At 44.9% G+C, this 13,662-nt stretch overlaps 1 protein-coding gene across 3 annotated transcripts in view; it reads left to right on the top strand.

Moving 5' to 3' along the window:
* RABL2B (RAB, member of RAS oncogene family like 2B) overlaps positions 1-13,662 on the top strand; it is a 32,150-nt gene that overhangs the window by 3,624 nt on the left and 14,864 nt on the right. For 2 of the 3 annotated variants that reach the window (XM_074984260.1, XM_074984259.1), the window contains one exon: positions 3,401-3,480. The exons of the other annotated variant lie outside the window; for it this stretch is intronic. In XM_074984260.1, the coding sequence (XP_074840361.1) occupies positions 3,401-3,480 (80 nt within the window). The remainder of the gene's footprint in view (positions 1-3,400; positions 3,481-13,662) is intronic. 3 annotated transcript variants of the gene reach the window in all.

The raw sequence follows: 13,662 nt of genomic DNA, 5'->3' as shown, positions 1-13,662 counted from the left end.
GGAGTTCCTGCTTTCATTCTTGCTATTTGTACACACTAGCATTTATTTTGATATAATTTAAGTTGCTCGTGGGTGTGGAAAAGCCTCCCCTCCCACCCCTCTGAATCATGTAAGTTATATCAACCAGTGTGGGAGATGTTATCTTGCCAGAAGAGCTACTGCTGCTGAGGTAGGTGGAGGAATTATGCTGATTGGAGCGCTTTCTCCTATCGGCAGTAGCAGGGCTACAGCAATGCAGCTGCCTCGGTACAGTTGTGCTGTTGTAGTGATTCTAGTGTAGCCTGTCCCTTAGTTTGGGATTGAAACTTTGAGGCAAACTTGAGTGAATGGCTTGTATAATACAGGAGGTTTCTGGGGTTACTGCTGCGAGGGTCAATTCAGAGTAAATTGTTTAGAGACTACAGCTCAAGACTCAGGGTCTCAACTATCAGGCGCACCAAACAAGTCACAAAGAGCACTTCTGTTTACCACACTGGCAAGCAAAAAATCATACAAGCAATTCTCTTAGGTTTGATCTACACTAGGAAATGAAGTTGAATTTCAGGCTCTATGCTCAATTTTAAAAACTATCCATCTTCACCCCAGCACTCAAAAAGTCAATCCTAAGTGGCTGTAACACCAAGTTCTGTATTGCTGACTTCCCAATGAAGTTACTGGAAAAATTGAATTTGCAATGTTGAGTTAAAGCAGAGTAGGTTAACCAGGTTTAAAATGGATTTTATTAACCCCAGAAACTGTCCGTGAGGTATCCTTTCAGGTAATTGCTCCAGGTGACCCGGAAGTAGGAAATGGGAAGCCCAGCATTTTGAATTCATTTCTTTATGATCAGCATGGTGATCATATCTAGCTCCTTTACAGAGCCCCAGCATGGAGCCATCAGGAGAGCCAGGGAGTCATTTCATCTTGGAGACTAACTCCTGTCCCAACACAGCACATGGTGGCTTGGTTGTTAGGACCAGACCATGGCTCATGAGACAGCGGGGCGATATGTTATGTTCAGGTTAAGGCTTCTTCCCTGCACATGATATAGTAGGAGAGGCTGAAATATTTTTTTCACTACTTTACATTTGTATGTGGAGGCCCCATTTCCCACACAGGTGCCTTGCAGTTAGGGGTCTGGCACATGGCAGTTAGGCTGTGAGGGATCATGCTTATATGAGAGGCCGAGAAACTTCTTTTCTGCAGGTCACCGTTTTATGGAGGCAGCCCCTGTCCCTTACAGGTGCCATGCAGTCGGGGTCTGTCCTCCATCCAACCACACCATGTGGATAGCCCCTGACACAATAAAAACACATGCCTGCTGCACAGTGCAGACCATGCTTCCAAACAGCAGCATGTCCTGGCTTGCATGCAGTGGAGGCTCCAAAGATGGGAAAGATTTGGGGGCTGTCTGTCGCTGGTGGGGAGTCTCCCCCTGCGGCAAAGATTTTCGAGGGCTAGCTGGTTGTCGCTAGCAGGAAGTATAGCACATGTTCCTCTCTCAAGCCCTTGGCTCCAGAGGATTGAGGGGCCAGCCAGGGCAAAAGTTGAATTGTGGGCTAACCCCCAGAGCCTGGTGCCTGCTCCATGCAAACGGGAGCCTCTGTCAAGCCCATGGCTCCAGAGGTTTGGGGGACCAACCATAGCCAAAGTTGCATTGTGGGCTGTCCCCCGACCACTTACCAAAGTGTGTGGCTCAGGATACCTGCACGGTCTCTGCAGTGTCCTGTTTGGTGCATTTCACAGTGGGGAAACAGAGACCTGGAGAACAGACACCATAATTTGAGAGATTTACAGCTCCCTGACTTGTTGCCCAGCACCACTGCACAGCAGAAAATTCCCAGGTGTCCACAAAATTGTAGCCTGGGTACCCTTACCAATCCTTTTGGCTGCTGTATACATTTCTCGAGTCTAAGTATTCTTTCCCCTGGGGATCACTAATTTTCAACAAGGGGAGAGACACTAATCACTAGAAAGTGATCTGATTAAGTGGGTCTATCCCACGAAAGCTCATCACTGATTAAATTATTTTGTTAAGTCTTTAAAGTTCTACATTTCTACTGTTTTGGTTTCTTTCACTAGAAAGTGAGGCATTCTGTCTTTCCTTCTCTTTTTCTGAGTGATGCTAGCCACTGGACACCAATGCCCTTTGGGATTCCCCATTTTTCCTAATTTCCTTTTGAAAATTAGCCATTTGGCTTCAGAGGGAGGGGAATGAGGGCAGTGCAGTCTAGGAAGATGAAAGTGGGTGCTATCGTGACAGATTTGGTTAAAAGGTCCATGGCTCAGATGACTCAATATCTCTTTGGGGAAAGAGATTTGTGAAAAAGTAGCTGGTTTTTTGAGGGCAATGCAGTGTGGGAAGATGACATAACTCTCACAACCAATTGCATGGATTTTTCCCATAACACAGCAGTGAAAAAACCCAGAATGCCATGGGGCTCAAGGAACTGTGGGATAGGTTCCCCCCATGCACTGCTGCAACAGTTGGCCTTTGGTGATTAGTGGGGACACACTAAGTTGACTTTCTGGGCAGGTGCAGACACTCAATTTCAACATTCTAAAATCCAGTGTTACAAATTCAACTTCGATAACTTTGACCTTATTTTGTAGTATAGACATACCCTTAGACACTCCAGTTTTCCTGTGCTGTCTTAAAACAAGTCTCTGGAATACATGCTTTGTTAGGATTGGTCATCAGTTCTTTGAGGTTTCAGTTCATAGCAGAGATCCTTCATAAATCATTAGCCCAAATAAAGATGGGTGTTAAAGACCCAAATAGCAGAACCCCCAAGGTACTCATTATACCCTTGTCCATGTGAATGGAATCCCAATGTTCTTGCAGTGTGAAATGTCCCAACATGGAGTTTGTCACATGATCAAGTCATGTGTCTATGTAGGATTCAGTCATTTTGAGATAGCAGCAAGCTCATCAGATGTGGATTGACATCTCCCAAGGTACATTGTCAGTCAAGTACTGCTATTCACTTGACTAGCAACTCTTTCATTACAGTCTGGCTACGTCTTTTGATGTCTCCCAGAAGTATGCATTTAAAACACACATACATAACCAATACTCATAACTTCAAATACAAAAATGATATATGCATATGAATATCATAAACAGAATCAGCAAATCATAAGCTTTTCATAGACATCTTATTTGGCTGACTTTGAACAAGATTTGGTGCAAATGTAGCAGTGGTTGCAACAGTGATTTATATATTCATCTCAACTTCACAGCTTGGCTGTACACAATGCAGAAGAGCAGTTTGGTGACTCAGTTGCTGAGTTCATGAGAGCCTCCTCTCAAGCAAGTCCCCTTCATGGGTGCTCTACTGAACATGAGATTGGGGTCTGCATAAGACTCCTGGGACAGAGAGTAAAACACTTACTTTTCAGATCCTTAACCTTTGCACAGCCGACCACAGCAGCTCTCGACGTTTGCTTTGACACTCTACAAGTACACAACCAATGTGGATGGGAAAAATATCCTTGTGGGTAAGCACCTCATAGAGAACAGGCAAATATCTTCCTTCTGAGTGTTGGGTACAGCCATGAAAATTCCTTTTATAGCATCACTAATGGACCTATATTGATTTCAGAGATTCCTATTCACCTCAACTGGGTGTAAACAGAAATTTAATGAGACTCATGGCAGTGTCCATGGTATCAGTGTCACTATTAACTATTTTCACAGAAACATTTGAGCTAACTGTGCTTAGGTTACATAGGACAAAAAGACAATGCCTGCCTATAGGAGTGTACACTGTCAAAGTCAGCATTAGGAAGACAGCTCACCCTGGGAAACTGAGGCGAGGGAGTGACCATGGTTACTGCTATGAACTCCCAGTTTGGGGGCGCTGCAAAAGAAATGACTCTAGGAGGGATTTGAATGAGAATTTGGTGAACACAGATTGGGGTCACTTTGCACCTGGGATAGGTATGAAGAAGGCTCAGAGAGGAAAGTGGAAAAAAAGAATGAAAAGATCATTGAAGCTGGTACCGTGGAATGTTAAGGAACAAGTTCTCTGTAGTAGGCAGGTGTGCAGTGACACAGGACCTTGGAAGCCAGGCTGAGGAATTTAAATTTAAGCAGTAGCAAAGAAGGAGCCAGAAAAGGGACCAAGAGAGGGGTGACATCAGCTTGACAGCCAAGGCAGTTCATATGGGCTGTATTTTGGGTAGATTGGAGGGACATGACTGAAAGGGCGTGGAAGCCACTGAGGATAAGCCTGCAGCAATCAGAATGAGAGGTGAGTGAAGCCAAGACTGATGTTCTAGCTTGTGGGATGGAAAAGAAGAGCTGGATTTTCAATATGTTGAGGTGAGAGGAAAAGATGCAGAGATAAGTAACGTTGGGCAACAGGATGGTTGGCATCCTCTAAAAAAGTGAGTCTTATGAAAACTCATTACCTAGTAAATAAATCTGCTAGTTTTTAGGGTGCTACAAGACTGCTTGTTTTTTTGTGAAGCTACAGACTAACACAGCTAGTCCTCTGAGACTATTAGTAACAGAAAATGTTACTGATGTGCTTCTCCCGTGGGGCAGGAGCTGTGTGAGAACCTGGGAATAAGGTTACAAAGGATAGTGTTCTGTCTTATTTTGCTCCATATCCTTGCAGTGTGGCTAACAGCTCTTTAGTCTTCTTTCTGATCTCTCTGACTCCCAAGGGGTTTCGTCTTTACTTACCAAGAGGTGGAATCATGATTCTTCTGCTTTTAGATGTGTGGCAAAGTACTGGCCATGCCCTAAGGATCCTGTGTTTCTGGTGAATAGTGTTTGTCTCAGAGTCTCTCTGGGTGTGTCTACACTTGAATTCCTCTTTTAAAATAGGTATGCAAATGAGGGAAATCAAAAAATGCAAATGAGATACATATTTGCATATTTGGCACCTCATGTGCCTATTCTTACTTCAAAATAGCTTCTTTCTAAAGAAGAAAACGAGTGTAGATGCTGCTCTTTTGAAAGTAAACCCAATCTTTGAAAGAATCCTTCTTCCCATTAAATGAAGGGAAGAAAGATTCTTTTGAATATGGGGTTTCTTTTGAAAGAGCAGCATCTACGCTGATTTTCTTCTTTTGAAATAAGAATAGGCACATGAGGTGCCAAATATGCACCTCATTTGCACACATATTTCAAAAGAGGCATGCAAATGAGGGAATTGAACATGCAAATGAGGTGCAGATTTGCATATCTGGCACCTCATTTACCTATTCTCTCAAAAGAAGAAAAGCAGTGTAGACGCAGCTCTTTCAAAAGTTAAAAAGAAAGGAAGGGTTCTTTCGAAGATGGTGTTTATGTTCAAAAGAGCTGCGTCTACACTGCTTTTCTTCTTTCCAAAGAAGCTCTTTTGAAAGAAGAATATGTAAATGAGGGGGCAGATATGCAACTCTGCATCTCATTTGTATTTTATTCCCCTTATTTGCATGCCTCTTTCAAAAGGGGAATACAAGTGTAGACGCAGCCTCTGTGTCCTTCCATACAGCTTCTTTCTCCTTACTAGAGGCAAGGGTCAGCCTGCTGAGCCATCCTCCTCATAGCCCAGTCCACACTTTGGAGTGAAAAATCCTTCCATAGTCCTGGCTTCCCCTCTTAGGATCAGGGAGACCCTGCAGTGGTGTGGGGAGGGTTGGAGGGAGCCCCAGGCCTGCCTTTTACTCCAGGGTTCCAGGTGGGGGACCCTAAGGCAGCTACAACAGATGGGGTTTCCTCTACTCCCAGCCTGGCAGCTTCTTCCCTGAGCCACTTCCCCAAACACTCCCTTCCAGTACTTTTCCTCTAGTATCTAACAAGTCTATTCAGCTTCTCCACAGTACTCTGACTTGCTTGTAGTTCTCAGCTCTCACCCACTGTATCTTTTCACTCTCAGACCTTGGGCTCCTGTTCTCCTGGAAGGGAGACCTTTGAAACAAACCCCAGCAGGCCTTAATGGGCTGCTGGTGTACTAATTAGCTTGCTGCTTCCTGGCAAGTTCTTAATTGTCCCCAGTTGCCTGCTTGATTGTGCTGCACTAGGCTCAGCTATGGTGCCCACTTCCCAGCATCCAGATAGTACTCAGGGAAGAGGAAACTGTTGACCGAAAACCCAGAATATCTGTCTTTCATTAGTGAGTGGCAGCTGGCTGGTTTGGGTCTGTCAGAGCATACCCATGAATACCAAACATTCATCATTTTACTGGTTGGACTCTGTTTCAGGAACTTGTGTGCCTTCTATCCTCAGGAGCCTGTGAAAAACTATATTGATCCACAGTTTCCTAAAATCAATTGTTTGGACTAAGCAGCTGGAATGAAGTACAACATATGCCACTTATCGGCACACTTTCACTACCATAAGTAGTTGCTATTATCTGGAAGTTGCCAATAAGCAAAAGGGAGGTTTGCAGGGCTGCAGCAGGAATGAAGTGCTGGGACGTGCTGAGACTGGGCTCTCAGCACTAAGGCAGGATGCAACTCTGAAAGCACCGGGAGAGGTACCATGCAAGCAACCTAGTACTTCCGCTTCCCTAGAAAGCTTCAGGGCTACAAACCCCATCCCGGCTGATGCCCTGCCTGTAGCTCCTTTTTCCAGTCTACAGCACCATAGGAGAGATGAGAGGTAGTCTGGGTAGAGCAGCAGTGGCAAGAGGGGGGCGGCAGCCCAGAAGCTGGAGTTTTCCATGTGGAACAGGGTTGCTGAGGGCTTGTGAGGCTGCTCTGTACATCTTCCTGCATTGTCCCTCTCCCTGGACATGTCACATTCCAGTGCTTCTGTACCTGGCTGCTTGCCTGTGACGTTGCCTTATCACAGGGAGTGGGGGTGCTGGGGTGTGCTGAGTCTAGCCCCCCAATTCTCAGACAGGGCAGAAACCAGACGTTGCTGGAAGAAGTACCATGCAGCCCCATGGGCCCCCAATATCTCTGTTTCCTGTGGAAAGATCCAGGCTTTGGGCTCCAGCCCACCTCTGTGATGCTGTCTATAGATCATGTCCACCATTCCTCTTGTTGAAGCACAAGACTTCTCTGAGTTTAGGCGGCTAACATTCAGCTTTATTGAATTCAGTAAGGCAACAGATGAGCCGAACTGGACACTAGTAAAACTAGGTCCAACAAGGCTGCTTGGTGCAGCTAACTCTAGTATTTTATACCATTACACAAACAAGCCCAGTGTCAGAGGCAATTAGTTAGAGAATCGTAAATCACTTTCCAAAGAGAAACCGTTATCAGCAAGGAAAAACAGGTACAAGGGAGCTGGATCCCCAACTCCAAACAGTTCATTAACGCATTCCCTAGAGCTCATCCTCCCTGCCATTCCCAAATAGGTGAGGAAAAGTTCAAGCTCTTGTGTACGTGCAAAAATAAGGGATGTGAAATGGCTTCTATACAAGATGGCTTCCACACTCTGAATGGTCAAAAGCCACACTGGGATTCGGAGAGCATTTCTTTTGAGAATGGCAGGAGTCGGTTTGTGAGGATTTGCACAAAGATTTTCCCTGCTGTTGCCAGGAGGGAGACTCCACGATACTTTCCACAGTCTGACTTGCTGCCCTTCTTGAAAAAATTGACAATCAGTGTGTCTCTGAAATCTTGTGGCATCTGCCCCCATCCCAGATCTTGAGAATCAGGAGGTAGAGCTGTTTGTGGAGCTTTGGCCCACCTTCTTTGAAGACTTCGGTGGAAATTCCATCTAGTCCAGTTGCCTTGTTGCATGTCATTACTTTGATGGCAACTTGGACCTCACTCAGGGTAGGAGGTGTTGCAAGATCTTCTCTAGGCAGCTGCAGAGGCATTTGGTCAAGGGATTCTAGGACCACAGTGGAGGGGTGGTTCAAGAGCTCATAATAGTGCTTTCTCCAGCAAAAGTCATAAAATCATAGAATACTAGGACTGGAAGGGACCTTGAGAGGCCATCAAGTCTAGCCCCCTGCCCCAATGGCAGGACCAAGTACTGTCCAAGCCATCCCTGATAGACATCTAAATATCTCCAGCAATGGAAATTCCACATCCTCCCTTGGCATAAGAACATAAGAGCGGCCATACTGGGTCAGACCAAAGGTCTGTCTAGTCCAGTATCCTGTTTGCCGACAATAGCCAATGCCTGGTGCCCCAGAGGAGGTGAACTGAAGACAATGATCAAGCAACTTGTCTTCTGCCATCCATCTCCCGCCTTCGACAAAAGGCTAGGCACCATACCTTACCCCTTGCTAATAGCCATCTATGGCCCTAACCTCCAAATATTTATCGAGCTCTTTTTTAAACTCTGTTAGAATCCTGGCCTTCACCGCATCCTCTGGTAAGGAGTTCCAGAGGTTGACTGTGCGCTGTGTGAAGAAAAACTTCCTTTTATTAGTTTTGAACCTGCTACCCATTAATTTAACTTGGTGTCCTCTAGTTCTTATATTATGGGAACAAGTAAATAACTTTTCTGTATTCACTTTCTCCACACCATTCATGATTTTATATACCTCTATCATATCGCCCCTCAGTCTCCTCTTTTCTAGACTGAAAAGTCCCAGTCTCTCTCGTCTCTCCTCATATGGGACCCGTTCCAAACCCTTAATCATTTTAGTTGCCCTTTTCTGAACCTTTTCTAACACAAATATATCTTTTTTGAGGTGAGGAGACCACATCTGCACGCAGTACTCAAGATGTGGGTGTACCATAGTTTTATATAAGGGAAGTAAGATATTCTTTCTTATTTTCTATCCCTTTTTTAATTATTCCTAACATCCTATTTGCTTTACTCACTGCCCCTGCACACTGGCAATTTATTCCATTGTTTTACCACCCTGACAGTTAGGAACTTCTTCCTAATGTCCAACCTAAACCTCCCTTGCTGCAGTTTAAGTCCATTGCCTTTTGTTCTATCCTCAGAGGCCAAAAAGAACAAGTTTTCTCCCTCTTCCTTATGACACCCTTTTAGATACCTGAAAACCGCTGTCATGTCTCCCCTCGATCTTCTTTTTTCCAAACTAAACAACCCCAATTCTTTCAGCCTTTCTTCACAGGTCAAATTCTCTAGACCATTAATCATTCTTGTCGCTCTTTTCTGGACCCCCTCCAATTTCTCCACATCTTTCTTGAACTGCGGTGCCCGGAACTGGACACAATACTCCAGATGAGGCCGAACCAGCGCAGAGTAGAGCAGAAGAATGACTTCTTGTGTCTTGTTCACAACATACCTGTTAATGCATCCCAGAATCATGTTTGCTTTTTTTGGCACAGCATCACACTATTGACTCATATTTAGCTTGTGGTCCACTATAACCCCTAGATCCCTTTCTGCTGTAGTCATTCCCAGACAGTCTCTCCCCATTCTGTATGTATGAAACTGATGGTTCTTTCCCAAGTGGAGCACTTTGCATTTGTCCTTATTATACTTCATCCTGTTTACCTCAGACCATTTCTCCAATTTATCCAGATCATTTTGAATTATGACCCTATCCTCCAAAGCAGTTGCAGACCCTCCCAGCTTGGTATCATTTGCAAACATAATAAGTGTACTTTCTATGCCAATATCTAAATCATTGATGAAGATATTGAACAGAACTAGTCCTAAAACACACCACTGCGGAACCCCACTTGTTATACTTTGCCAGCAGGATTGAGAACCATTAAGAACTACTCTCTGAGTACGGTTATCCAGCCAGTTATGCACCCACCTTATAGTAGCCTCATCTAAATAGTATTTGCCTAGTTTTTTGATAAGAATATCATGAGAGACTGTATCAAATGCTTTACTAAAGTCTAGGTATACCACATCTACCGCCTCTCCTCTATCCACAAGGGTCGTTATCCTATCAAAGAAAGCTATCAGATTGTTTTGACATGATTTGTTCTTTACAAATCCACGCTGGCTGTTCCCTATCACCTTAGCAGCTTCCAAGTGCTTGCAGATGATTTCTTTAATTACCTGTTCCATTATCTTTCCTGGCACAGAAGTTAAGCTGACTGGCCTGTAGTTTCCTGGGTTATTCTTATTCCCCTTTTTATAGATGAGCACGGTATTTGCCCTTTTCCAGTCTTCTGGAATCTCTCCTGTCTCCCATGATTTTCCAGTGATGATAGGTCCTTGAGTATTGTAGGATGCATTTCATCAGGCCCTGGTGATTTGCAGACATCTAATTTTTCTAAGTGATTTTAACTTGTTCTTTTTTTTTTTTCCAACTTCTAACCCTACCGCTTTCCCACTAGCATTCACTGTGTTGGGCATTCCTTCATCAGACTTCTCAGTGAAGACCGAAACAAAGAAGTCATTAAGCATCTCTGCCATTTCCAAGTTCTCTGTTACTGTTTCTCCATCCTCACTGAGCAATGGCCCTATCCTGTCCCTGGTCTTCCTCTTGTTTGTAATATATTTATAAAAAACCTTCTTGTTTCCCTTTATATGTGTACCTAGCTTGAGCTCATTTTGTGCCTTAGCCTTTCTAATCTTGCTCCTGCATTCTTGTGTTGTTTGCCTATATTCCTCCTTTGTAACTTGTCCTTGTTTCCATTTTTAAATGATTCCTTTTTTATTTTGAGATCATGCAAGATCTCCTGGTTAAGCCAAGACAGTCTTTTGCCATATTTTCTATCTTTCCTACGCAGCAAGATAGCTTGCTTTTGGGCCCTTAATAATGTCCCTTTGAAAAGCTGCCAATTCTCCTCAGCTGTTTTTCCCCTCAATTTTGCTTCCCATGGGACCTTACCTACCATCTTTCTGAGTTTATCAAAATCTGCCCTCCTGAAATCCATTATCTCTATTTTGCTGTTTTCCCTTTTTCCCTTCCTTAGAATTGTGAACTCTGTGATTTCATGATCACTTTCACCCAAGCTGCCTTGCTCTTTCAAGTTCTCTACCAATTTCTCCCTATTTGTTAAAATCAAATCTAGAACAGCTTCCCCCCAATAGCTTTTTCAACCTTTTGGAATAAAAAAATTATCTCCAATGCAATCCAAGAGCTTAAGAATCAAGAACCCAAGAATCAATGATGTAAGAACCCAAGAATCAATGACTTAAGAATTAAGAACCCAAGAATCAATTACTTATTGTCTTTCAAGAGTTGGATACCATGCTTATCAAAATGTTGCAGTCCTCGGCACAGTCTGAGGCCTCTGTTCATCAGCACCCTGCAGGGGCAAGCCTGCCTCGATGGCTCCACTTGTCCTGGCCTAAGTGCCTGTCCACTTGGAGTCCTGACACCATGCGGAGCCTGGTGTGGCTGCTCATGGTACCACCAGTCTGACTGCGGCACTGCTCTTCATCCCACTTCATGCATGGCTGCTCCCATTTGAGGGCTTCTGTGGTGGGTGGCTCCAGCTCAGCATCTGGATCCTTGAGGCATTCTGCCATCACATCCGTGTTTGGCACTATGTCATCACAGGGTGTTGCACATCTCTGCACTGTTCCAGTTTCCAGTCACCACAGTATGGATGTGCCTCTGCCTGCTGGGATATATAGTGGCATGCACATACGTGGTCCTGGTTGTGAGACTTGGCCTTCATCCCCTCCAGTTGTCGTTTGGTGTCGGTATATCACCCTGGCCAGGACAGTATGGATATGGTCATCATGGTGCCACGACATGTCTCCAATGCTCTTCACTGGTGGCTAGAACCCTGGAATAAGTTGGTCAGTGTACCCTTTTACATCCACACCCCAAACCTAACATGTCTCTAGTTACAGATGTGTCTGATTTTGGCTGCGGGGGCACGTCTGGGGAAGCTCACCACTCAGGCAATGTGGTCTGTGGAAGAACTATATCTCCATATGAATGTACATTGGCTTTGGGCAGTTCACCTCACATTTCTTGTCTTCCTTCCTGAACTCCGTAGCCACGGTGTCACAATCCTTGGAGACAACACAACAGCCAAGTATTACATCAACTATCAGGGGTGTGCACATTCCTCTCTGCTTTGCTCAGAAGCTCTCTGCCTGTAGAAGCTGTGCATAGTCCTCTCTGTCCACCTGGAGGCATCATATGTCCCAGGGATCCAGAACAAGTTGGCAGACCATCTTAGTCACTGTTTCCTCACATAAAATTGGTTACTTCATGCAGATGTCCTCCACTCTGTCTTCCAAAAGTAGGGCTTTCCTCAGCTGAACTTCTTTATGTCTTGGGACAACCACAAGTGCCTCAATTTTGCTCCTTCTAAGTAATGCCTGAGTCCCAGCTCCCTAGCAGATACATTCTCAATTCCATGGACGTTGGGGCTGGTTTATACTTTTCTCCCTTCCCTCTTGTGCACAACATGCTCCTCGTGCTTGGCAGGGACCAGATGAATGTTATTCTGATAGCCCTGGCTTGGGCCCATCAGCACTGATACTCAAAGTCGATGGAACTTTCAGTGCTTCCTCCCATTCCACTTTCTCTGCTTCCAGGACTCATCATGCAGAACCACAGTTGTCTTTGTGACCTGGACCTTTGTTCCCTTCACCTTATGGCATGGCAGCTTCATCATTGAACACATCAAAGAGTTGTGCGTGTAACAAGCACATCATGTCCTCAGGTGCTGTAAGTCATCCATGAGATTGTCATGCTTGGCTAACAGCAACGAAGGGTCCTGTGGCATCTTATAGACTAACAGAAAAGTTTTGAGCATGGGCTTTCGTGAGCACAGACTCACTTCATCTGATGAAGTGAGTCTGTGCTTACGAAAGCTCATGCTCAAAACTTTTCTGTTAGTCTATAAGGTGCCACAGGACCCTTCGTTGCTGTTACAGATCCAGACTAACACGGCTACCCCTCCGATGCTTGGCTAAGTGGACATGCTTCTCCTGCTGGTGTTGTCAATCAGACCTCATGCATCTGTCCACCTCTGTCCTGCTGTACCGTTTTTTTCTCTGAAGCAGCCTTTTTTTCACTCAAGGTCCACCTGGTGGCCACCTTGGCCTTCCATCTGGGGGAGGGCAGGCATTCTGTTTTTACAAGCCCCATAGTTGGGCATATCTCAAGGACAAGGATTACATTTGCCCTCCGGCTCACCACCCAGTTGTGACCTGGGATCTTAACCTGATCCTCAGGGTGCTCATGGATCCCACATTCAAGCCCTAGGCTGTGTGTGCCCTCCTTTACCTCTCCTGGATGGTGGCTTTGCTGGTGGTTATCACCTCTGTCAGAAGGATGTCCGAGCTCTAGGTTCTAGTGGTAGCACCCGGTACACAGTTTTCCATAAGGGAAAGGTTCACCTCTGCCCTTACCCAGCTTTCCTTCTGCAAGTGATCTCTGTCTTTCATATTGGCCAGGACATTTTTTCCTCTTGTTTTCTATCCTAAACTCATAGCTCTCCACTGGAGCAGCAGCTACATTTTCTCAGTGTGAAGTGAGCGCTTGCTTTCTATATTGATAGGATCAAGCCCTTTTGTAAGACTTCACAGCTCTGTAACCATTGCTGATTGTCCCAATTTCATCACAGCATATTTCATCCTTGATCACGTCCTGTATATTCACATGCTATGACCTTGCTTAGGTTGACCCAATGCCTATTATGGCGCCTTCTACATGAGCTCAAGCTTCTTCAACTGCTTTCTTGGAAATCTGTCAAGCTGCCACGTGGTCCTCTGTACACACTATCATACTGCAGTATACTATTGTGCAACAGTCCAGATGGGAAGCAGCCTTTGGGGCTGCTGTCCTTGGCTACGTCTACACGTGCACCCAATATCGAAATAGCTTATTTCGATGTTGCGACATCGAAATAGTCTATTTCGATGAATAACGTCTA

This window comes from Carettochelys insculpta, chromosome 1 (genome assembly GCF_033958435.1).
Source record: "Carettochelys insculpta isolate YL-2023 chromosome 1, ASM3395843v1, whole genome shotgun sequence".
NCBI classification, from domain to species: Eukaryota; Metazoa; Chordata; order Testudines; family Carettochelyidae; genus Carettochelys; species Carettochelys insculpta.
Note: the sequence above shows the minus strand (reverse complement) of the source record. Positions and strands in the feature narration are given on the sequence as shown.